The sequence below is a fragment of the Aotus nancymaae genome, unplaced genomic scaffold, assembly GCF_030222135.1.
Source record: "Aotus nancymaae isolate 86718 unplaced genomic scaffold, 86718_ANA_hifiasm-v0.15.2.pri h1tg000010l, whole genome shotgun sequence".
NCBI lineage: Eukaryota > Metazoa > Chordata > Mammalia > Primates > Aotidae > Aotus > Aotus nancymaae.
The window spans coordinates 33,935,995-33,961,278 of NW_026988421.1; the positions used below are offsets into that span (position 1 = coordinate 33,935,995).

At 39.4% G+C, this 25,284-nt stretch overlaps 2 protein-coding genes across 2 annotated transcripts in view; one reads left to right on the forward strand and one right to left on the reverse strand.

Moving 5' to 3' along the window:
* The first annotated feature begins 6,480 nt into the window (after positions 1-6,480).
* The window catches only part of TM9SF3 (transmembrane 9 superfamily member 3), a 70,298-nt gene continuing 51,494 nt past the window's right edge, over positions 6,481-25,284 (forward strand). The window contains exons 1-2 of the mRNA XM_012439487.2: positions 6,481-6,585; positions 15,879-16,074. Of these exons, the coding sequence (XP_012294910.1) occupies positions 6,481-6,585; positions 15,879-16,074 (301 nt within the window). The remainder of the gene's footprint in view (positions 6,586-15,878; positions 16,075-25,284) is intronic.
* On the reverse strand, positions 18,623-18,996 carry LOC110568722 (mitochondrial import receptor subunit TOM7 homolog). The gene has a single exon (XM_064373666.1). The coding sequence runs from the start codon at positions 18,994-18,996 to the stop codon at positions 18,829-18,831; it is 168 nt and encodes a 55-aa protein (XP_064229736.1). The 3' UTR covers positions 18,623-18,828.

A 25,284-nucleotide genomic window follows, 5' to 3' on the forward strand; every position in this document is an offset into this window, starting at 1 on the left:
TTGCTCCATAGAAAGCGAAGCTATTGGATATATTCACCACCATTGCCTTTGCCCCTAAGGTAAACTGGCCTCCAGTTCCTAGGCCAGCACTTTTATTTTATCTTAAAACCTAGAAGCAGATATATAAGCAACAAAGCATGAAGACTGAGAGACTCTTTTTTTTTTTTTTTGAGATGGGAGTCTTGCTCTATCACCCAGGCTGGAGTGCAGTGGTGCGATCTTGGCTTACTACAACTTCCACCTCCCAGGTTCAAGTGATTCTCCTGCCTCAGCCTCCTGAATAGCTGGGATTACAGGCACCCACCATCATGCCCAGCTAATTTTTTTATTTTTAGTAGAGATGGGGTTTCCACATATTGGCCATGCTGGTCTTGAACTCCTCACCTCAAGTGATCCACCCACTTTGGCCTCCCAAAGTGCTGGCATTACAGGTGTGAGCCACCATGCCCGGCTGAAGACTGACAAACTATGAACAAGAAGTTGGTGCTGTAATCTAATAATTTAACTTGACATACTTGATGATGTGAATAATCTCTAATACTCTACCATAAATACACAAGTGGTAGTATATAGATGACTTCTATGTATATTTTTACAAGTCAAGCTAAGTTACACACCCCCCTTTTTAGTTTTGTTATTTAAAAAAAAAAAAAAAAAGGTTCTAGTCACTCCCGTATCACCAGGATTTTTAGATCCCTCTCCTATATGCTCCAGGAAGTAAGTTGGTTTTCTGTATTCTTCTTTCAAAGAATAGTGTGTGGTTTTGCAGCTGGCTGGTAGAGGAAGCATTAGTAACAGATTTATTTCTGAGAAAGACAAGTGGTTAATTTGGATAATTCTAAAAAATTCTTCCTAAACATGAATCCTCAATTTTGAGGGATCTGCCTGTATAAATATTTGCTTTGGATAAATTGTGCTCTGATCATTTCCAAGCAAGTTATTAAGAACATAAAATGGTCTTCTTCATTCATTCCTGCTGGCCAGATACTGTGTTCACCAGGGTGGTGAAGGAATGAGTAGAAGGTTAAAAGATAAATTCTAAGGCACGACTTGGAATTCATTTTCTCATAAAAATCATAAAAAATAGGTTCATAGGTGTTCTGTGTGGAAAACGCGTGAGGGGAGAAGAAAAGATACACAATACTGTTAAGGGTAAACAAATTTTATCCCACATAAATGGCAATGCAGATATAATAAGCAAATGATATAATAAGCAAATTGCAATGGGAAGGGGATAAGGGAAAAGAAATCAATATATTTACACTTACCAGACTATGGAGGATTCATCACCAGACAGGGAAGCAACAGCCTGGGCTCCAGAGTCAGCCACTTGTCCGTGCACAGAGATGAAAAGTCTCATGAAGCTTTGGTGCAGTCTGGGACCCTCGGTCCTTTTGTAACAAGTTGTTTGGCATGAGGCCCAGTCACGAGGGCTCTTCCTGAACAGCTCAAGGAACACAAAAAGGTCAACTTGTTTTTGTGATTGTCTATTGTTTTTCAATAATTAACATATAGGAATAGGTTGAAATAGAGATTTCTCCGAAATAACACCGGATGAACACCTCAAGGGGCTCACACAACCCGTTCCAGGACTTGGTGACCATTGTTTGGATCCATGTTTAATTGAGTTCAAATTTAGTATTCAGGCTAGTCGCTAAAGCCCATTTAGGATAAAATGTCTTTGCTGTCTCTGCAGTAAGAGTTAGCATGGTGTAGGGAAGAGAAGATTGTTTTGGAAGTCAGGAGACCTAGTTCTTTATTTTGGTGTGCTACTCACTTGACGAGTTCATGTAACTTGACTACACTGTTCCATGTTTCATCCCTATGAAGTGGAGAGTTGTGTCTTTTGTAACAGTCCAGGTCCCTTCAACTCTGTTAAGTCTAAGTCTCAGAAAAAGGGTGTGGAATCGCTTTGTGGGAAGAAGCAGGGAGACAGCCTTAGTGGCATCACCACCTAATTGGCGAGGGGCTTTTTTATTATGTGGCACCTGCTGTTCCTTGTTCTGTCTCATTGTTATAACAGATCAGCTAAAAAACTGAGAGACAGTGAAAGAGGAACCACACAAAGAAACTAATGGCCTTAGGCTGGGTGTGGTGGCTTACGCCTGTAATCCAAGCACTTTGGAGGCCAAGGCGGGCAGATCACCTGAGGTTGGGAGTTCAAGACCAGCCTGACCAACATGGTGAAACCCCGTCTTTTAAAAAAATAAAATAAAATAAAAAATTTATTTAAAAAAAAAAAAGAAACTAATGGTCTTAATTGCCCTTCAGTCCAAGAACTATCAGTAATGGCTTCCTTAAGAAACATCTCAGAGCAATCATGAAGATCTGTGTCTAGAACATTTCAGCTAGAACAGAAACAGTGGAGGTGGAAAATGGCAAATAGCAATAGATGAACTGTCTCCCACCCCCACCCTGCTGCAGTACATAACTGGCAGGACAAACCTAACAAAGTAGAAGAAAGAAACAGAATTTCTTTTTTCTTTTTCTTTTTTATTTTTTGAGACAGAGTCTCACTCTGTCACCCAGGCTGGAGTGTAGTGATATGATCTTGGCTCACTGCAACCTCTGCTTCCCAGGTTCAAGTGATTCTCCCGACTCAGCCTCCCTAGTAGCTGAGACTAAAGGCGTGTGCCACTGGGCCCAGCTAATTTTTGTATTTTTGGTAGAGATGAGGTGTCACTATGTTGGCCAAGATAGTTTCGATCTCCTGACCTTGTGATCTGCCCACCTCGGCCTCCCAAAATGCTGGGATTACAGGCTTGAGCCACCACACCTGGCCAAGAAATAGAATTTCAAAGTAGCTGATGATAGAAAGCGGAAGATAGGTGGTTAATCCATATGCTAATACTTTTTTTTTTTTTTGAGGCAGGGTCTGGCTGTACCACCCAGGCTGGAGTGCAGTGGCACAAATCGGCTCACTGCAACCTCCACTTCCTGGGTTAAAGTATTCTTCCTACCTCAGCCTCCTGAGTAGCTGGGACCACAGGCGCATCCCACCATGGTCAGATAATTTTAATTTTTTGTAGAGACAGGGGTGTCACTCTGTTGCTCAGGCTGGTCTTAAACTCCTGAGTTCAAGCAATTCACCCACCTTGGCCTCCCAAAGTACTGGGATTACAGGGGCTAGCCACCCACCTGGCCCCTATACCCTAATACTGTTGATGATCATGTTTACCCAGAATGAAAATAAAAGACTGAAATTTTGGTTTTCTGGATTGTTTGCTGGTCATAAGCTCTTTAATTAAAATTGAGTCTTATTAGAACTACCATAGAAAGAGGCTGTATAGCCACTGGGGGAGTTGGGGATCTCCTTTCACTGACATTTCCTCCCCACCCCTGCCATTCTTTTTGGTGTCAGGGAATGAGGTCATTCATCTAGATGAAATAAGTGGTGAAATAAGATATGTTAATGTTTTTCACTCCCCAGTTTAGTGAAACAACCCTAATTTCGATGGTGACTTGAGACCTGACTGTTTTGTCTTGTTGAGGTCATCAGGCTCCAAGGATCTTTGAAGCCATACTTCTTTGACTCTAATCAGTTACTTTATCTCTCTTTCCTTCTTTCCACACCTGCTGTTGTCAGACTTGTATCATCTAATGCCATTTATCAGCATAATTCCCCTAGTATCTGGCAGAGTTCCTGGTACATAGTAGATGCTTGATAAATAATCGTTGAATTAATGGCTCTACCTGCTCTTAGATATTAAACTTTCCCAAATACTCCTCTGAAATAGGATTTCTTTCCAGTTCTCTCATTGCCCATTGCTTTTACTGCCTGTTGACCATTTGTTGGCCACCTTTTGTGTTCCTTTTTGTACACTGTCATGCCTGTTTTCTGTTGTGTGTGTTAAGTTTCCTGGTTTTAAGTCTATCCTCCCCAAATGAATACTTTACACTTTTTCTTGTGTCCTCCCTAGCTCCAGGCATTTTCCAACCTAGTCCTCTCCAGAACACCCCCCACATGCATACTACCTCAAATCTGTGGAGACTGGCAATAGATGCTTAAGAAACTACACATCCATCTTAAACATGGCTTGTTCTTCTATTGCCCATCATCACTTCATTCAAGAGCAGTGATTATTCATTCACAGAACTGACTGAGCTTCCACTATGAGCAAGTCACCCTGCTTGGTGCTCAGGAGGATATACAAAAATGTATAAGATGCCTCCTCTGATTTCTACAGCAATTCCTGGTGTATGATTCATTCAGCAATTAATCATGTACTGCCTTGTGATGTTTCTTACACTATCTAGAAAGCATTCTTCAAATCCTGCTATGCTATTTGGCTTTTCACGTGTTAATGTCTTCATTCATTCAGCAAAGAGTTGAATACCTATGATGTGACAAGCACTATGTCAGCAGCTGACATAGTGCAAGACAAACAAATGATAGTCCCTGCAATCAAAAAGGTCGGAATGCCGTACAGAAAAGGATATGTGAATAATTACAACACAACATGCCAAATGCTTGAAGTCTCAAAGAAAGAATGCTCCATTTCCCAAAGATCATGCAAGGTTTTACTGAGGAAGTGATCATCAGCTAGGTCTGAAAGGATAATATCTAATGCACGAGGTGAAGCAGGGCATTCCAGATAAGGGGAGTATAAAGAGCAAAGGCACAGAGGTGTAAAAACATATATGGGTGAAGACGGAGCATAGAGATTGGTGGAAAGTAAAGTTAGGGAGATAAATTAGGGTCTGATGGTGCAGGTGCATGTTAACAGGCAAAAATTTGGACTTTATCCTTTAGCAGGGAAGAGTTTTTCTCTGATTAACATAGTTATCACATGCTCACTATAAAAACAACCAAACATTTATAGCATGTACAAAGTAGAAAGTTAACCACTGAATTAATGGTTCGTCATAATCTCTCAGATTGTTTTCTATGGGCAGACTAACATATTGCCATTTAAAACGAAATTAAATTCTACTTTCTTCAACTTAAAAATTTAACAGTACCTCTTGGTTATCATTCTATGCCAGTACTTACCTATTTCATTTTTTAAAAGTGGCTGTGTAGTTGATAGATCATTAGCAGCAAAAAGACCAATTATGGAGCCAGACTGAGTGGGTCTGGTCTTTCAGCAAGACACTCAAGCTCTCTGTGCTTCAGCCACCTCATCTGTAACATGAACATTTTCACCGTACCTGCTGCTTAGGGTTTTTGTGAGAATTTAATGAGCCAATATCGTTCAGGATAGTGTCTGGCAGATGAAAACCTTCGTGGTGACGCCATGATTTATTTACCTAATATTCAAGAAGTGTTTTAAGCAAGGAAGTGAGCGATATAATCTGGTTTCTTTTTAGAAAGATCACTCTGGCACCTGTTGGGGATGATAAACAGGGAAGGAAGACCAGTGGCGGAGATCCTGTTGGGAGATTCTTTCAATACATAGTGATATGGAAGACTGGTTGGTACTGGCAGAGGAAGGAGAGGAAAAATAAACTCTTGAACCACTTTTAAGAGACCAAATGCTAGAACTTGTTGATTGCTGATGGCCTAGAAGAAACAATCTGACAAGTTCCGGATTTTTGGCTTAGAGGATTGTGTAAATGGCGGTGCCATATTTGTGTATTTGATTTTTTTTTTTTTTTTGAGTCTCTTCTATGGATCTGGCACTGTTCTAGGCACAGGAAATACGGAAACAGGGTTTCTGCTCCGAGGAGCTTACACTCCAAGAGGTATTTATGACTGGGAAGGGGAGACCCAGAAGTAGTTAACACACAAAATGAACAAGAATGGCAAGCTAGCTTAGCATTTATTGACTGAATAGTATGGATCCCTTAAGTATCCAGTAACTTTAAATTACTTATCTAACCCTGCATGAGTTTAACAATCTCTCGTAACGATGATTAGATGATTACAGGAGCCCGTGATTCATTCACAGCGGCAGACGAACGCTTAGCAAGGGTTATTTGATCTGATCCCTCAAGTTCCGGAGGCGGCAGGTCAGACGATCGGCCTCATGGCAGCCAGGGAAAGCTAAGCGTTTTGGCCAAGGTTACACAACCTGAAGCACCGGGACGCGACGGGAAGCGGCCCAACTTCGTCCCTGTGGTGCAGGCCAGGCCACTGCGTGGAGGCCCAGCCTGCTCCGCGCCCGACCCAGTGCTCGCCAGATCGGTCGCGCCGCGGCTCCCGGGAGCCAAGCAGCAGTTGCCGCGCGGGCGGCGGTTGCGTGGCCCTCCCTTGGCTCGGCGGCGATTGCGGCCCGGCGTAGCGAGGCACTTCCGGCGCGTGCCGGGGTGGCCGGATGACGTGGCTGAGTCAGAGGAAGAGGCTGAGGAGGCGCGGGGGGCGGGGGAAGCTCAGGAGCGGGCGGTGACGGTGACGGCGACGGCGGTGGCGGAGGAGGCAGCGGCTGGGCTCGGGCCCCGTGCGTCTCTCCGCGCCCCGTGGATGCGAATCGGCCGCGGCGGAGGCGGCGGCGGAGGAGGAGTCGGTGGGCCGGCGCCGGGCCGGTGGGGGCGCAGAGGATGAGGCCGCTGCCTGGCGCTCCTGGCGCTCCTGGGGTGGCGGCGGCCGCCGCGCTGTTGATGCTGTTGCTGCCCCGGGCCCGGGCAGACGAGCACGAACACACGGTGAGGCGCCCCGGCCGGCGCGGCCGCCCCGGGTTCGCTCCCTAGTTGTACACCGAGGCGAGCCCCGCGCAGCCTGGAAGGCCCGGCGGCCCAGTGGAGCCCCGCGGCGGCCCGAGGTCTCCTTCCGGTTGGGCCTGGCGGAGCAGGAACCCCGGGAGCGTGGAGAAGGCATTTCCGTGCGCTCCCGGGACAAGGCTCCGCTCCCGAGAGCCGGGGCCTCCTTCCCCCGGTCTGGGCCTCAGTGGCGCCGCACCCCGGGGTCTGGGGGGCCTAGGACCCCCAGGCCGGGAAGGAACCTGGAAGGGTCGGGGTTCGCCCGCCGCGGGAGCAGGGCCACAGGCAGTCTGGGCTTGGGGCTTTTGCCCCCCAGGGAAGGAGACTGCCGTTTGGCTACTGAGGGCTACGACGCTGAGGAAGATGGATACATCACGATTACCCGGCAGACACTAACCAGGAAATATCCTATACTTTAAGGTCCTCTTTGGCTTTTTTGGGCCGCTTCTGCCCAAACCGGATTAATACTCTGGGTGGGGCAGCATTAATAAACTTGAGCCGAAAAGCAGTTTACACTTATTTGTAAGTACACCCAACCTACACGCATTCAGTTCTTAGGCCTTTCTTGTAACTTTCTCCTCACCCTCCAGCACCCAAGTGAGGCTCCCATCCTGGTAGTCTCTAACTAGGGCAGCTCTGACAGTAAAGGGTCCCAGTCTTCAGGTCAGGGCCAGCAACAGTCCCTTTGGCCTAAAGTTGATTGGCACTTTATTTAATTGGCATTCGCACATCAAAGCATGCATGTTAACGACTCTTCAAGTGGCTTTCACTTAGGGCTGTAACTCTGGTTTTCAGAACGGTAGACTTGAGCAAGGCAGGAAAGTCAGGTAAATTGAGAATTTGCTTGATGAGTAATTTTTAAAATATCTTTACCATTAATGATACGAGTTCCATAAGAGGTTGTGTTTGTACTAAGAAAGATCTGAGGGAGTCTTGTATCGTTGCTGTTAAGTGAGAAGATGAAGCCATCGTCCTTATCTGTTTAATGGACCGGATTTTATTTGTAATCAACAAAACTTTCCCCTGATCCCTTGGCTAGCTGGGCTTTTATTTTAGCTAATACAAGCTCTAAACTTTTGGCTGTTCTACATTCAGTCACAGCCAGAAATTTCTTACCTGCGTACGTATATATTTGTTTAGAGACAAATCTTGAATTGGTGACATGTTTTTGTGCTGTACTTGTGATTTTTCACCTAGGATAATTTTGTTGGGATGTTAAACAGCTCAGAAACTATTTCTTTTTGTTCCTTCTGTAGGATAGAAATTTTCTTCTATCTCAAAATTTAAGAACTGTATATGTTTCACATAGTATACAGGGACCATGTATAGATTTGGGTCTTTTGATTATTTTTAAATTTCCAGTGGGCATCCATCATTTTGGTTAATGGTATTATTACTAATATATTTCCAATTTAAAAAAACACTTAGGAAAAGTTACCATATGAAACTCAGAACTCTGTCAATGTGTAGTTGCATGATACAGGCATATAAGCTTGAAAGTGTACTGTATTCTAACCATATATGTTAGTGACAAAAAAAGGTACTGTATTCTTTTTCATTTAGTGACTGACACTGCTTTAAATAGGGAAACAATTAAAATTTCACAAATTGAATGTATATAAAGTCTTTTGAATAATTTACAAATTTAAAATGTAATTTCAATGAAGTTTTATTGCTAGGACTATTTTAATTTTTTATTCTAGTAGTTGAATATAAGATATTTGATAAAAGGTTTTTGTTCACTGCCACAAAAGAGAATATGGTATATATGAGATGGTAGACAAGAAATTTAGAATCCATATTACTTCATGTCTATGTTGAACTGCCCTCACTTGGTTACCCATTATTAAATAACTATTATTTATTTGTTTATTTTTGAGACAGAGTCTCACTCTGTTGCCCAGGCTGGAGTGCAGTGGCGCTCTCTCACTTCGCTGCAACCTCTGCCTCGTGTGCTCAAGCAATTCTCGTGCCTCAGCCAGGTAGCTGGGATTACAGGCATGCACTACCACACCTGGCTAATTTTTGTATTTTTAGTAGAAACAGGGTTTCACCGTTTTGGCCCAGCTGATCTTGAACTCGAAACTCCTGGCCTCAAGTGATCTCCCTGCCATGGCCCCCTAGAGTGCTGGGATTACAGGCATGAGCCACTGTGCCTGGCCAAATACCTATTTTTAAAAGATAAAAAAAGTCATAGGAAGAATAGCATTTAAATATAAGCATAAATTTCAAATGTGTCATTTATATTACTTTTCACTATTAGCCAAAATCTTTTGCTTTTTCTAAGTTTCTTGAAAATAATTCTCAAAAACTAAGTATCCACCTTAGCCGGATAACAGTACTGAAAAGGCTATGGTCAAGTGACTTTTATTTATTTTTATTTTTATTTTTTTCTATCAAGAAAGCAAAAGTAGCCAGTAGAGAGAATACTACTAAAGGAAGAGGAGACGTTGCTATAGGGAAGTTATAGAGTAGGTGTTTAGTAAATACATGTGGAATTGAGTTATCAAAGAAATAACTTCGAGAAGCTAAAGCTTACCTTTTAGATTGATTCCCTGTGAAGATTGTTTCCAGATAAAGGTAATAGCTAGTATGTCTTTTGTAGCAATATGGGCTATGCACTGTTCTTTTTTTTTTTTTTTTTTTTTGAGATGGAGTTTTGCTCTTGTCACCCAGGCTGGAGTGCAATGGCATGAGCTCAGCTCACTGCAACCTCCGCCTCCTGGGTTCAAGTAATTCTCTTGCCTCAGCCTCCTGAGTAGCTGGGATTACAGGTGCTCATCACCATGCCCGGCTAATTTTTGTGTTTTTAGTAGAGATGGGGTTTCACCGTATTGGCCAGGCTGGTCTTGAATTCCTGACCTCAGGTGATACACCTGCCTTGGCCTCCCAAAATGTTGGGATGACAGGCGTGAGCCACCGTGCCTGGCCGGCTGTGCACTGTTCTAGGTACTTTACACATATTAATTTATCTATTAATAACCTATGAGGTGAGTAATATGCCCTTTTTATAGATGGGGAAAGTGAATCTAGAGCGGTGAGGTCACCTGCCGAGACCACGTAGCTGGTAGGGGTAGAGGTGGGATTTGAACCTAGGCATTCTGAGTTGATAGTCTTTTTATACTGTGAGCTGCCATATGCTCTACTCCTCTTTTTATTAAAAATAAGATAGTAAAGCACTGGGTATTAAATTGAGCAGTTCTCCATATTGATTTTTAAGTGCTTAAATGCCTAAGTGCTGGGATGAATCTGGCTCCATAATGGGTTGTTACTGAGATGTTTGGGTTAGCATTAAGGAGAGAGAGGGTTGACTTCGTGAGCACGTGCCCTGAATAGTCACACAAGACTGTGTGAGAGCTTATTTTAATGCTCTGCTGTAACATCTTGAAGTTTTAAATTTTTGAACAAGGGGCCCTGTATTTTTATTCTGTACTGGGCCCCACAAATTACGTAGCTAGTCCTATGCTTGTTCTTCAGATCCCCTAATTTCTCTTAACTGTACCTACTGAATTAGGATTTAGGTGGCCATCTGATCCATATTTTTTTTATGTTCTTATTTATCCAAAGTTCTTTTAATATTCTCTGAAGGGTGTTGAAAAGGAATTGTGTTATTAACTTAATAGAGTCTGTATGTACATATCTAGAGTATGTAACAATGTCCCCTTTTAATTTTTAAAGTTGAATCATACATGCATTACAGACATGTTGTTTGAAATGAAAATTAACACTTTTGTGGAAGACAGGCTTTTAATAAGTGACTGAAGGGACATAGGCTTCTTTAGAGTTAGTGAAAGGTTTGTTTATGCTGCTTTGGTTTTCTGAAAATCAAAGCACTTGGAAGCATCTAGAGTTAGATTACTGTGTCTCTGAAGATTCCACAGGACTCCATTAAAACAATTTCAGATTGAGAATCATAGAATTTTAGAACTAGAAAGACTTGATGATTTAATCCAGAACACTTCATTTTCATAATGGCCTGTACAGGTCCAGAGACTTGCTCAAGGCCACAGAAAGACTCAGAGCTTCCTGATCCCTAGTCTTATCTTTCTACCTGTCTTGTACATATACTTCCATAGTAATAATATGTAAAGATGTTAGCACCAAAAACCCAGCACTTAGGGGTGCAGGAATCTTGGAACATTTTATGGTTTGCACTGCAGCCTTGAATTTTTGTGGGTTCTGTTTCCTTAAGATCACAAAGTCAGATTTTTTTTTTTTTTTTTTGGTCTGTCACATACCCAAGCACTGTGCTTGGCACAAATGATATTTGATTAGTGCTTGCTGAATGACTTGAATAATTAGGGAGCTACTACTGACAAGGATATGCAATGTGGAAGCACAATAAACAAACTCAGGCCATTATTAATTTAAGATGCATAGTCTTGGGATGCCTGTTTTGATTTGGGGATCCTACCTAGGCTAAAATTCCCTATTTCTCTGTGGTCCAGTGTACTTCTGGTAATCTTGGGACTTCTAATGTTGGACAGACCCGATGCCTAGAAGTGTTTTCTCAGCCTCTGCCTCATAAATGCTTTGTATTATATCACTGAGTGATTTCAGAAATGTTTTGTTTGATTTACTTTGGCAAATGGCAACCTTCTGTCTTTGTCTCTGTTGGGAATATAGGAACTCTTAAAACTTATTGAAGATTTATAAAGAGTATAAGCTGTTTACTACAAGTGAATTTGTGAGTTCTCTAATGTAGATTGTTAAATGCCATAATTCGTTATCCTATTTTCAGCTCTACTCAATGATAGACTGAAAATTTATTTAGGTACAAAGCTATTTTTGAGAGAGAATAGTTATCTCAAGAGACTATTCAAAAATACACTTCTAATTTATTTGTATTAGAATTCTGAGTGTGTTTTAATAAATAATTAAAAGGCTTTGAAATTATGATTTATGGAACATTTATTTTGAAGTAAACACATACATTTTTCCCCTTTGTATGAAAATGAAGGGTGGCATTTGGGTGCTTGTTCTGAATCCTCAGTCCTTTGCCTGTCTATGTAAATTGTGATTTCTTATTCATATTTCACATGACTGTGTCAGCAATATTATCTTCTAAAGCTTTTCTCTTGAGAAAAATTAATTCATGACCTCTGTCAAGAAGGAAAACTTTGATACCCCTCAACACATAAACAGTATTTAAATAAGAAGGGCTAACATTAGTGACTTCTTGAGAATAAAGTTATTCCTTTTGAGAGTAGAGTGTGAATAGCTTCTTAGGTTATTTTCTTTCAGGCAGATTAAAGGCTCATGTGGAAAAGTTAACAGTTTTCAGGACTGTCTTTAGTTCCTTTGTATACCTGTACTGTTTTCATATTTCCTTGATTTAATTTTTTGCTCTTTAATGAGTGAAGCTGACTAGGGATTAGCAAAAATATAGTCCTAGCCTTTTAAACTTGATGCTGATTAGTTATATGTTATTGGACAAATTATTTAACATCTCTGTTCTTTAGTTTTTAGTTTTTTTTTTCCTTGTCTCTGAAATGAGGGAAATAATGGGACCTATTTTATAGAGTTTTGAGGTGATTATTTAAATGTTCATGTAAAGACCTTAAAACTATATCTAGCTCATGATATGTCCTTATTGTGAGCTAGTGATGTTATTATTACAAAAATGGTGAGATCATGTCATGTTAGGGTTTGATCAGTTAAGGCTTTACCTGAGGATTTGAAAAAGGAGGATTTGAGCAGTTCGGAAGGATGAGTAGAATTTGGCTAAGTGGAGAAAAGGAGAGCATTCTAAATTTGGGGGAATGACAAAACAAAGAAGATGAAGCAGAAAAGGGGAGGAAGACAGTATCATAAACTGTTTTGACCAGAGTGGATGACTTAAGTGTAGCAGTGAGATTCTTCTGAGAGCTGGAAAATAAGTAGGTGAAGAATGCAGGTATCCTGAATTGGCCTCCTCTCACTTGGCCATTTCCCAGGGAAGCCTCAGATGGAAGGAATTATTATCATGCTTAGGGATCCCCTGATTCACTGCTGTGCTTCTGTGACTCCACCCCACCTTCTTCTGGGCCTGGCACTCTCTTCTCACAGACAGTGGAGCTCAGGGGCTTTGTCAGAGCTTTAGGAAAAGGAAAGGTAAAATTTGTTTTGTTTTCTCCTTCAGAAGTTGTGTGAAGTCTTTTGGTATTCCCTGATTTCAAAATATTTTAAAACATTTTCCCTCGAGAAAGAACTCTATCTTGTCTTGAAAGCGCATATTCTCAGGGACAATCAAGGGTTGCAATGAAAAGTAAACATTTTAAGTTCGTTGTATTAAACCACAGTCTGCATAATATGGAGCAACATAAAAGAAAAAGAGCATTATTTTTGCTTTATTATTCATCCTAAACTCTCAATATGTGTATTTCTAATTACTATTTCAGTCCTCTTTCTGGAAAGAATCTTAAGACTACAAAATGGTATAAATTTTGTTTCAGTACTGGCGTCACATCACAACTCTACCACTCTGTTAAGAGTTCCTAAATGTTTAAAATAAGTGACTTCAGAATATGTGGTTTAACATCGACCAGGACCCTTAAATTATTTTAATCCTAAATTGTTTATGTTTCAATTTGTATAAAATAAATAGATGCCCTATTTTTAAAGGTATTTATTTTTAAAAATTTTGTCTATTTTTGAAGGAAAAGTATTGGAATTTTTAGAAAAAGTATTTTGTGCTTATTTTCACGAGTTACATTTATAACATTTCTGCAGACTCAGCAGAATTAATGGCAAGGTGCCCTTTAATAGGTCATCTCATTCAACATTCTGCTCTTAAATAGAAGAATTATGTTACCTCCCCTTTCTTATTTTTCTGAAAAGGTACTCTTGCAGTCAGTGTACATACCAATCAGTTCACATACTTCAAACTTCTTTTACTAAATTGCCAGTGAACTTTATATTTCAGTATTTCTTCGGTATTTTCTCATCAAATTTATTAAATATGTATTTGCATTGGTGAATAGTTTTTTTTTTTTTTTTTTGAGACAGAGTCTTGCTCTGTCACCCAGACTGGAGTGCAGTGGTGCTATCTCAGCTTCCTCCAGCCTCCAGCTCTCAGGTTCCAGTGATTCTCCTGCATCAACCACCCAGATAGCTGGGATTCCAGGCATGTGCTACACCCAGCTAATTTTTGTATTTTTAGTAGAGATGGGGTTTTACCATGTTGGCCAGGTTGGTCTCAAACTCCTGACTTTAAGTGATCCACTCGCCTCGGCATTCCAGGGTGCTGGGATTACAGGCGTGAGTCACCGCACCCAGCCATGAACAGGTTTTAATTCTAATACCAACTCTGGTTAGCTGGTAGTGGTTGGTTTAGAGCACTGTTTTGAGAACTCTGAGGCAATATCTAGGTTCAGCAGAAAGGAATACCTTGGTTGATTAGTGCTGTGTGACCATGAGCATTGGATGAAAGAGTGGGGACATACATATATTTGTCAATCTCTCCAAATAAAAAGAATAGTAATGAATGAGGATATACAGATACATTAATATTTAGACCTTTGATTCATTACTTCCTACATGAAGATTATCTGCAGTTGTTTTTCTGAACTCCCTTGAAACAGCTTGTGATTTTCCAAATTGTTATTCGTCCTGACCTTCTCTGACAAAGTGAATTTAATCATTCCTTTATTGTTGCCACAATAGTCCTTTATTACCTTAATTATAATACTTATTTTTTCTTTGTTAATCATTTACTTGTCTGATTCCACTGTGGATTATGAACTTAAGGAAACGGACACTAGTTTACTTACCTTTGTATTCTTAATACCTAACACAATGCTTGGTACCTGTCACATAGGTATTCAAAGGGTGAGATCATTTGTTGTTTCCTTAATGACCTAGCTGTATTTGAACAATCAGGCATTTATATTTGAACATGAGATGACTAGGTCTAAGTCTTAGGGCAGTAGTTGTGTGAATCAAAAGAAAAAGGCAGATATTTTGGGTAAGAATGTATGAGTTAATGTTTTGGGTTCCTTAGAGTGCAGAGGGTTTAGGGGATTGAGACTCCATGTCTGAGAGAATGGTAGTACTATTAGAAAAACATAGCTGGGGGAAGTGAATTTGGGTAGATGAGTTTGGTTTTGGAGATGTTAGGTTTTGACTGAAAGTGTTTGTTTATTAACTAGTTTAGATGGAGGACTGGAGATAAGGATTTCATAGTGGACTAGTTGGATAGCTTCCTCCATTATATGCTCCATAGCAACCTACCTTATTATTACTGCTTGTTCAGTGCCCATCTTTCCCCCAGTAGGGCAGGGAACACATCTTGTTCAAAGCTGTATCTTCAGTTATAAACACAATTGTTTCACATGCTAGGCACTTAGTAAGTAAGTGTTCAGTGAATTAACATCTGTACTGTTAGTTGATTTAAATGCATCCAGTGTTGTCTTTATGTTGGTAATTAGAATCACTAGTTTTAAAATTACCATGGTAATTGGTTTCCACAGAATCATTGGAACTTTAAACTTGTAGAGATCTTAGAAATCTTTAACAGACCTACCACTTGGACCTTGAAACTACCCAAAGTCATAATTGGACTACACTTCAGATTTAGCTATGTATGATATTCACTGATGTATAGTGCCATAATTACTTATTCAAAGAAATATCCATATTATGAGTATCTTTCAGGCTGCTAACAAGATAGAATGTTGGCTTGAATGGACTTGTGAAGTTTCCATAGTAGTCTTCTTCCTTGTATTTGGTCATTTCTGTCCTCTGTAGTATTTTGACCAGTGGCTGTGTGAAAGTCTCACAAGGAGATGAAATTTTATTCATGCTTGCTGGCAACATTAGGTTTCTTTTTTTTTTTTTTAATTTATTGATTAACATGAGATTCTGGATAAACGGATAAACTACTGATTTTGTTTCCTCTTTCATTGTCCATGTTAGCATGGTAAATCGTGATGGTTGCAAATTTGCCATTATTTGATAGTATAAATGTAAATAATAGACATACTTTTATGCACTATTAGACTTAGTTTAAACACTGTCTCTATAAAACAAAGTTTGGAAAAGGTGTATCTGACTGAGACTACAATCAGGATATAATTCTAAAATTCACTAAGTTTCATTTTTAAGATGCAGACATTCATCATCAGATTAAGCTTCCAGTATTTTATTTTATAGCTTCCTGAACAGAGACAATGCACTTTTGTTTAGAACACATAACATATTCCCTTAATTTGAATTAGTTTTTTTTTTTTTTTAATTATTGTTTGCTTTTTTTGTTTCAGTATCAAGATAAAGAGGAAGTTGTCTTATGGATGAATACTGTTGGGCCCTACCATAATCGTCAAGAAACATATAAGTACTTTTCACTTCCATTCTGTGTGGGGTCAAAAAAAAGTATCAGTCATTACCATGAAACTCTGGGAGAAGCACTTCAAGGGGTTGAATTGGAATTTAGTGGTCTGGATATTAAATTTAAAGGTAAGTAAACCTTAGTAGTCCTTACAATGCAGTTCAGATTGTAGACAAGGGTTTCTTAATTTTGGCACTATTGACACTGGGGTTGGATAATTCTTTGTCATGTGGGCTGTCATGTACATTATAGGATTTTTTTTTTTTTTTTTTTTTTTTTTTTTGAGACGGAGTTTCGCTCTTGTTACCCAGGCTGGAGTGCAATGGCACTATCTCGGCTCACCGCAACCTCCGCCTCCTGGGTTCAGGCAGTTCTCCTGCCTCAGCCTCCTGAGTAGCTGGGATTACAGGCACGTGCCACCATGCCCAGCTAATTTTTTTTTGTATTTTTAGTAGAGATGGGGTTTCACCATGTTGACCAGGATGGTCTCGATCTCTTGACCTCGTGATCCACCCACCTCGGCCTCCCAAAGTGCTGGGATTACAGGCGTGAGCCACCGCGCCCGGCACATTATAGGATATTTAGCAGAGTCCCTGGCCTGTACTCCCCAGACGCCAGTAGCACCTTCCATTTGTGAAAACCAAAAAAGTCACCAGACGTTGCTAATTGCTGTCAGTTGAGAACCATTGCTTTACACTCTAAAATGTGTTTTAATTTGTAAATGAAGTGTATTACATTTAGGAAAGTATATTAGTAATTAACAAAGATTTACTTTGAATATTTATAAGATAATAAAATAGATGACTGTTAATAAAATTGTATTTCCTTAACAAATTTCCTTCTGAAAAGTGTTATCTAGTAAACCCCCTACTTATTAGACACTTGTGGCCTGGGAAGACCTTCATAGATATTTAACAAAGTAATTTATGGAAGTCTGAGGCTGTAATGGGATGCGTGGATACTTAAAATTCTTGTGTAAAGCTTCAAATTCAAACTTGTACCATAGACTTACCGTGTATTTATCAGTGTTGTATTAAATTCTATTAATACCTATAGGATGTTTAAATTTTAAGTAAAAGACTTGTTAAATTTGGGGGTAAAACTTCTCCTTATGTAGTTATTATGTAAGTATCTATTTATCAGGTCCTTTGAGTGTGTTTATAGTTTTTATTTTTCTCTGTGAAGTTTATCAGAGAGTATATTTCCTGGATAGGCATTTTTAGCATGGTGAGCAGAAGCTTGAGTGATTGAATATTTGCAGGATCTTCGATTAGATGTCTTGGTTTTTGAATACATCATGGATCCTGTAAACGGGAGCTTTGGATTTTAATCCCCCTCTTTTTTTTTTTTTTTTTTTTTTTGGTACTGTATTCATTTTGATAAAATTCTTTACTGCAGTTTTAATTTCATTGTCTTCATATGTAAGATGAATAGTAACTGACTTCTGGTATTTTTAGTACTAAAGATGTTATTATTTTAGCACTTTGGGGAAAAGAATGTCAATGAGATTTTAAAGATAATGTTACTTTAATTTTTATTGTTAAATTTTATTCTTGTTTTTAATAAGTTATTGTTGAAAATAGGTATATGGTATATATTTACATTCTTCTTCCTCCCCCATTTCCCCATTTATAGTTTTCGGGGCTTAATTATAAAATTACGTTGTAAATGTAAACCACAGTAGCATGGCCTGTAATTTTATGAATCACTGTAAACATACCTTTGAGGCTTGTGTTTTAATTTAATTAGGTAATTTAAGTATTTAGTCACAAATAAGGAGAAAACTGAAATTACAAAATGTGATCTTTGAGACTTTGTACTATACGTAAACATCTACTTTGTCTTTTTCCATATTTGGTGTACATTTCTAATTTATTAAAGAGAAACCAACAAGAGAGAATAGGCAGAACTCTTGAGTCCTACTTTGTTATTGTGTAAAGATTTCATTAGTTTTTGAGATCCTCACCCGTGTTTACTAAAGAAGAGTACTTATTCAGCAATTTTAAACTCCCTTTTATTAGTTCCTAGAGGCTGAGATGGAGAGATTATTTAAATAGAGGAAGATAGTTTTCATGGGTAGAGAAGTGGGATTTATTTTCTTCTCAGACTAAGCTAAGCACCTTTAGATTAAAAAAAGAGCTAGCCAAGTGTTATTCCTTGAGAGTTGTTAATTCCTAGGGGTTTTACCAAGTTTCCGCGCCCAGCATAGATATGCTGCTAAAGAAGCTGCTAAATTAAGTGGTCTAGATGAAATAGTAAATGCTGATTAGATTTATCTTCTCCCTCTACTGTAGCCCTTTGCTTGCTGTGTTCAAAGATAAAGTTGATCATGCTTTGAAAAGTATTTTAGGTTGTCACTTACAATAACCAAACATTTAAAAAAGAATGCACCTTAGAGATTGTGTCATCCAATTCTCTCTCCCAGAAGCCCAGAGACAAAGTGATTTACTTATGGTGTATCATAGCATACTAATAATGTAATAGAAACTGGAACATTATGTCTGTTGTGAGCTATAGAAATATTTACCATATATTGTTAATCTTTCATCTCTTAAATATTTGACTTTTAAAGATTCTTGAAGGCATATTCAAATAAAACAAAATTTTGGAAGTGTGAAACCAGAAAAAACTATACGTACACATACATACATGTTTACATATGCATACACACACATCTTTTTTTTAACATTGTTAAAAACATTTATTCTGATACATTCTATCATAAGTTAGTACAAGTTCCACTCTGCTACAGATTCATCTGTGACAAGCCTTATGCCATCAAACTGGCAACCGAATGATGTCCCATCTCTTATCTGAGCCAGAGCATACATCTTCCATGCTGTCTGCTAATTGCTTCCAAATCCAGAAGACCAAATAATCCTTTATCCCCAAAGTAGGCTCAAAACAGTTGGTTCAGGCATTCCAGGATCTGCACCTCTCTTAAATCCCAGGTAAATCACAAGAGGGATAAAGCCCCAGCACATAGCAAACTGGCCCCCCTTGAAGAGCTGCTGCAGCCTCTGCTTGACCTCTTTGCTCACCTTCACCATGGTGATGGCCGTGTGGTGCTGGGAGGAACCTTTACAGCAACTCAACATCTTTTTTTTAACCTAGTAGATTGTGTCAGGCTCCATGGATTGGTATCATTTTGTAAAATGAAGATTACCAAAGAGACTATTTTAAGGAACTAATGATAGTCTAACTCTAATAAAGGATGCTTCTCACTTAAGATTTTATACACAACTTTTTTCTTGCTAATAATCTTATATTCTAGCACTAGACAAACATGCTAAATTGAGACCATTTTAAGAAAATACATTAAATATAGAAGGGCACACTTAGATTGGGCATCTTTGAACCTGGTTTGATTTCATCACCCTCCAATTTTAGAGGGTACCTCTTGGAACCTTGCCATGATAGTGTGGAAAGAACATGTGCTTTAGAGTCAGAGAGGCTTGATGCATTCAGGTCTGCCCCTGCTTACCTCTGTGGTCATGGGCACATTATTCAACTTCTTTGATCTCATATTGCTTATGTGTGAAGTGTAGGAAATAATATGTATTTGATAGAAGTGTCAGGTTTAAATGAGAATGCATATAGAGCATTTATCAAAGTTCCTGGTATATAGTTGATATTTAAAAAATGGTACTTAAGAATACTAATAGCACATAGTATGGGTTCGTATACAACTTGATTTTGTATTTGCGATTATGAAATGTTATTTATTGATTATAGACTGATTTATCCCCAAGCTGCTGCACTAGCCTATTATAGTAGCACTCTTGTTTACCATTGAACTCTTAGCTATTAAGACATAGTATGCTTTTAAGAAATTGTGTACTACCTGGATGGTTTGTGCCTACTTGTTGTTATGATAATTGGTTCATTATGAACATTAGATGATCTGGAATAGTAATTCTTAACCAGAAGAGATCACCATTCACCCATCCTGCCCCTTCCCCTATTTGAGAATTCCTACAGTATAATGAAGGTTATTAATTGTGGAAATATCAGTGACTTCTACAGGACTCCTTCCTTCTGTTTATTTTATTGATCTTCCCTTGAATTTTCTTCCTTAAATTTCCCAACTTAACTGAGGGCTGAAATTATTTTACAAGTATTTTTTCTTTAGAATTAATTGGTAAGTTGAGAGTACTGCAGATATGGAGAGATGCCAAGGGCTGTTTAGAGGCTTATATATTTTTAGTTTAGTGATTCTCAATCTTGGCTGTTCTTATCTTCACTATGCAGTATTTACCTCCAGATATCTGCCTGGGGGATTTAGGCCTGGATTGCCAAAGGGTGAGGAAAAAGGACTGGGGGAATGGCTGGTTTACTCATTCATCCTGAAGATGTTTACTTCAGGTAATCCCCCCATGCTGTTTTCAGTCCCTAGCTTCTGCTGTTCCTGCTGTCCCTGATTCTGGAGCCTCTCTGGTTTAAGTTCTCTAGAGGAAGGTGCCACTGGTCTACTACAGGGTTAAGGTGAGGGTACAGTATGTGTCTAGCTGTATGAAGGGTAGAGGAGGGTAGCTGGCCATACAGCCCCTCCACTTACATATTCAATATTTTAATATAATTCCCATTGTGTTCAGTCCTGTATCTGTCCCCCTAGCTTTTGGGATCTGTAGGGCTTCCAAGTCCTGAGTGTCTTTTGGGCTCTGTGACACCAATTCCCTCCCTTACAGGCATCATTCCCCTGTTACGGTTTCTCCTGGTTTATTAGTAGTTTGTCATCTTACAGCTGTTTTCCATTTTCTAAAAATTTGTTTAAATCTTTTCCTCACAGCCAGGTGTGGTAGCTCACACCTATAATTCCAGCACTTTGGGAGGCTGAGGTGGGTGGATCACCTGAGGTCAGGAGTTCGAGACCAGCCTGGCCAACATGGTGAAACCCTGTCTCTACCAAAAAGTACAAAAATTAGCTAGGCATGGTGGCGAGTGTCTGTAATCCCACATACTCGGGAGACTGAGGCGTGAGAATTGCTTGAATTCAGAAGGCGGAGGTCACAGTGAGCCTAGATTGCACCATTGCACTCCAGCCTGGGTGACGAGCGAAACTCTGTCTCAAAAAAAAAAAAAAATGTTTTCCCCACTGTCTGCTCTTCTTTTTGTCTTTGTGGACTTAACATCCTTTTTATTCCTTCACTGACATTTTTATGGGTTTTAAGAGAGAGAGGAAACATACTTGTGGTTAAATCTCCCTTGTTTAAGTGGAAGTCTGGGAACTTGGTACAATATTTTGTCCTGTTGGTTTCAACCAAAGTGTTTTAGCCAGAGCAAATAATTTGAATCTGAAATTTGTCAATTCTTATTACTGATTTCTTCTAACTTGTACTAACTGCAGATTTGATAAATATGGGCTTTTTGCAAGTTTTTATTCAAACCATTGATAACATTGTTCTCCTTCAGATTGACATCTCTGTTTTTGTTTTTTAAAGGAATGCATATGCATATGTATTTTTCTGATTTTAACAGTGATACAAGTTCAAATACATAGTTTAGGAACTATAGGAAAATATAAATCTGAATTACCATTAACATTTTGTTGTATTTTCTTTAGTCCTTCTGTCTTTCTTTCTGTTTATCCACATTGTTTTAAAACGTGAAAATTGAGTTCATTATATATATGATTTTTTAAAGTTTATTTAACACATCCTTATATAGTGCTTATTATGTGCCAGATGCTGTTTTAAGCACATTCTAACTCATTTAGTAAATTATATATAGTTTTTTTTCTGCTTTTTTCTCTTGACATTTTATGAGCTTGTCCCCATATTGTTAATTATTCTTTTAAAAATGTGGCTACATCGTACTGTATAACTTGGATACTGTGATCCCCCCCACCCCCATTTTCTAGTTATATATTTTGATCCTTCCATCTTTCTTTGAAGGGTTTTCTTTTTATGCTATTAGAAATAACAATGCTTGGCCGGGCGTGGTGGCTCACACCTACCCAGCACTTTGGGAAGCCGAGGTGGGCGGATCACGAGGTCAAGAGATTGAGACCATCCTGGCCAACATTGTGAAACCTCATCTCTACTAAAAAATACAAAAATTAGCTGGGCATAGTGGTGTGTGCCTGTAGTCCCAGCTACTCGGGAGGCTGAGGCAGGAGAATTGCTTGAACTCAGGAGGTGGAGATTGCAGTGAGCCGAAATTGCGCCAGTGCACTCCAGCCTGGCGACAGAGCAAAAGACTCTGTCTCAAAAAAAAAAAAAAACCAAAAAACAGAAATAACAATGCTTTTGGCTGTCCTTGCACTTAAGTATTTCCAGTGCATCTCTGAATCTGTTATTAGGATAAATTCTTAGAAGTTGAATTACTGAATCAAAGGGTGTAAACATATTTAAGGCAGTTTTTGATACATGATGCCAAATTCTCATTTAGAAAAAATCACAGTTTATACTGCTGGTCATGTTGGTCAATCAATACTCTTTATATAGTTATTTAATTAACTGTGAATATACCAGTTTTTCCAGTTCTTGTTTTCCTCTAGTTCATTCAGCAGTTACTGAGTATCTTACTGCATTCCAGCTCTATGGTAGGCTCTGGCTTCTGGGGTCTTCAGGCCCTCTGAAATTCTACCTTAATTTTGTGTGAATGTGCATTTTCAGGGGGTGGGCAAGGGAGAGATCACTTTCATCAGATTCTCAAAGGGGTGCAAGGCCCAAGGAAACTTAAGAACACTTTCCTTGAATATATTGGCATTTTCAGTCCTTTTTTTCTTTTTTTGGAGACAGGATCTCACTGTCTCCCAGGCTGAAGTGCAGTGGCATGATCACAGCTTACTGTAGCCTCGACCTCCCCGGGCTTAGCCTCCTGAGGAGCTGGGACTATAAGCATGCACCACCATGCCTGGCTAATTTTTCTGGTTTTTGTAAAGATGTTTTGCCATGTTGCTCAGGCTGGTCTCAAACTCCTGGGCTGAAGAGATCAGCCTGTCTTGGGCCTCCCAAAGAGCTGAGCTCGAGATCCCAGGCTTGAGCCACTGCACTTGGCCTGATGCTTTCAATTCTTAACTCTGGGAAGGAGATAGCGTAGATGCTATCTCTGTTAAGGGAGCTGAGAGGTTCATGGAAGTTAAATAACTTGCTTTTTATTCACATAGCTAGTAGATACTAGAACTCAGACTAAAACTCACCTTTCTGCCCATTTCTCTATACATTTTTCTATACTGATTTCTTTCATGAGAGACTTTGCTAAGTGCTGCTGAGTTAGAGGTAGACTATTTCTCATTTTCCAAATGCAATGTTATCAGAAGAGAAAGTAAACAAAGTGTGGCATACTGTGTTCTTAGAGAACTGATGAATAATTATCACTTTCTTTTCTGAGTGCATTTACTGCCTATTCAATTATTAGTCTAGAGTTTTATTGGGAATTGATGGTAGATTATTGGTACATAGTTTCCAGAATCTGTCTAACCTTGCTTTCTGTTTAAATAATGAGATTAACATTTGCCACTTTCCTACTTTGTTTTTCCCTCGTAAAAACTATTTACATTAGTAAAATCTGAATTGCCTCTTTTTCAGAATTCATGGATGTGTGTTTCATCTTTGAAAGATATAGCCTGTTATAATTTTAAAGCACAGATTTATGCTGGTAGATTTTTCAGATTGTTTTCCAGATATATAGAATGCTGAATAATGATTTGGCATATTCATACACTTGCATTAGTTATTTTCAAATTGTCTCCTTCCTGAGGGAAATGCTGTTTCAGTTGGGCAGCCAGAGACTCTTATTTGTGATGTTTGTATTTGTCTACCTGCCTGGAAGAGGAATTTCATTAAAATATGACCAACCAACACCCTTTGTATATAGCCTGTCATGATAATAGATTTTCCCTTTTAACATGCTTCGTTTCTAGATTTTACGTGAGTTGATGATATTCTTCAAGACCTCTTCGTCAGTCCTTCTGAGGGACTCTGTTCAAAAATTTCATTTGTTTATAAATTGGCATTTTCTCCTTCTGTACAGACATACACACTCTTCATACACAGATGCATATATAGGTAGATACCCTAATATGCCTAGTGGTTTCCTTTGCCAAATAAGTGGAAAATTATGCTCTTAAAATTTTTTGTTTATTTGTTTAGTGCCTAGTCTGTGCAGGGTACTAAAGCAGGCATGGCTGGAGAGTAAAAGGATATAATCAGTTATGGACAAAGCACTCAGGACCTAATGGTGTTTTTGAGGAGCAAGATAGTGGTATGAGGTAGAAAATGGTATAGGCCTACATGCTGTAAAGGAGTTGTGGGAGTGGGTATGAGAAGTGTGGGGAGTGGGGAATAAGAGATTCCTTTGTGGAGGCAAGGGTTGGGGGATGGAGGGGATTTTAGATTGGACATTGTTGGTAGCGTTGACAGCATGAGCAAAAAAGTTCAGAGGCCAAGAAAGTACAAGGTGTGTGGGAATTGAGTTTGGCTTGAGTGTAGAGGCAGAGAGATCAGTTGGGAAACAAAGAATTGGTTGGACTAAAGTTCAGATTGAGAAATCTTTTAAAAGCTTTATACAGATTGGCCAGGCGTGGTGGCTCATGCCTGTAATCCCAGCACTTTGGGAGGCCGAGGCAGGCAGATCATCTTAGGTCAGGAGTTCAGGACCAGCCTGGCTAACATGGTGAAACCCCATTTCTTCTAAAAATAAAAAAAAAAAATTAGCTGGGTGTGGTGGCACATGCCTGTAGTAATCCCAGCTACTTGGGAGGCTCAGGCAGGAGAATTGCTTGAACCCAGGAAGTGTAGGTTGCAGTGAGCCGAGATCGTATCATTGCACTCGGGCTTGGACAACAAGAGTGAAACTCCGTCTCAAAAAAAAAAAAAAAAAAAAAGCGTTATACAGATACATGCCATACTGTATATTTCAGAGCTTCCTACTAAATCTACCACATTGTTAATGACCATTAAAAATGAATTTTTTGTTTCTAACGACAAGGAATTCAGTGGCTTTGCAGAGGTAGCTGTGAGGTCTCCTACTGCCACTATGGTCATTTGTTGTCCCTTAAGCTTGGACCTTCCTTTGATTCTGAGTATCCCTTCTGTAGCTACAGTTGCCTGCTGCCTTTTGTTCATTATGTCACTCCATGGATATCCCATTTGAGGACCTCTTGCTGCCAGTTTTTCTAGCTCCTGCTGTAGAAACCCTTTGAAGCAGTCTCATTTTTTAACCTTCCATTGCTTCACTGCTCAGCCTCCGTTTTGTTTAATTGTTTGTTTTTAAGCCATCATAAAACTCTTAAATTCTTGCTGCCTAGGAGGGCTTGGGCAGAAAGAAAATCTATCTGGGAATCGTTGGCGACAAATTAATCTTCTCATACTTTGAGGGTGAGGAAGTATTTC

Excerpts from the sequence above, each read along its gene's own strand:
- LOC110568722 (XM_064373666.1), bottom strand. The coding sequence starts at position 18,996 with ATGGTGAAGGTGAGCAAAGAGGTCAAGCAGAGGCTGCAGCAGCTCTTC.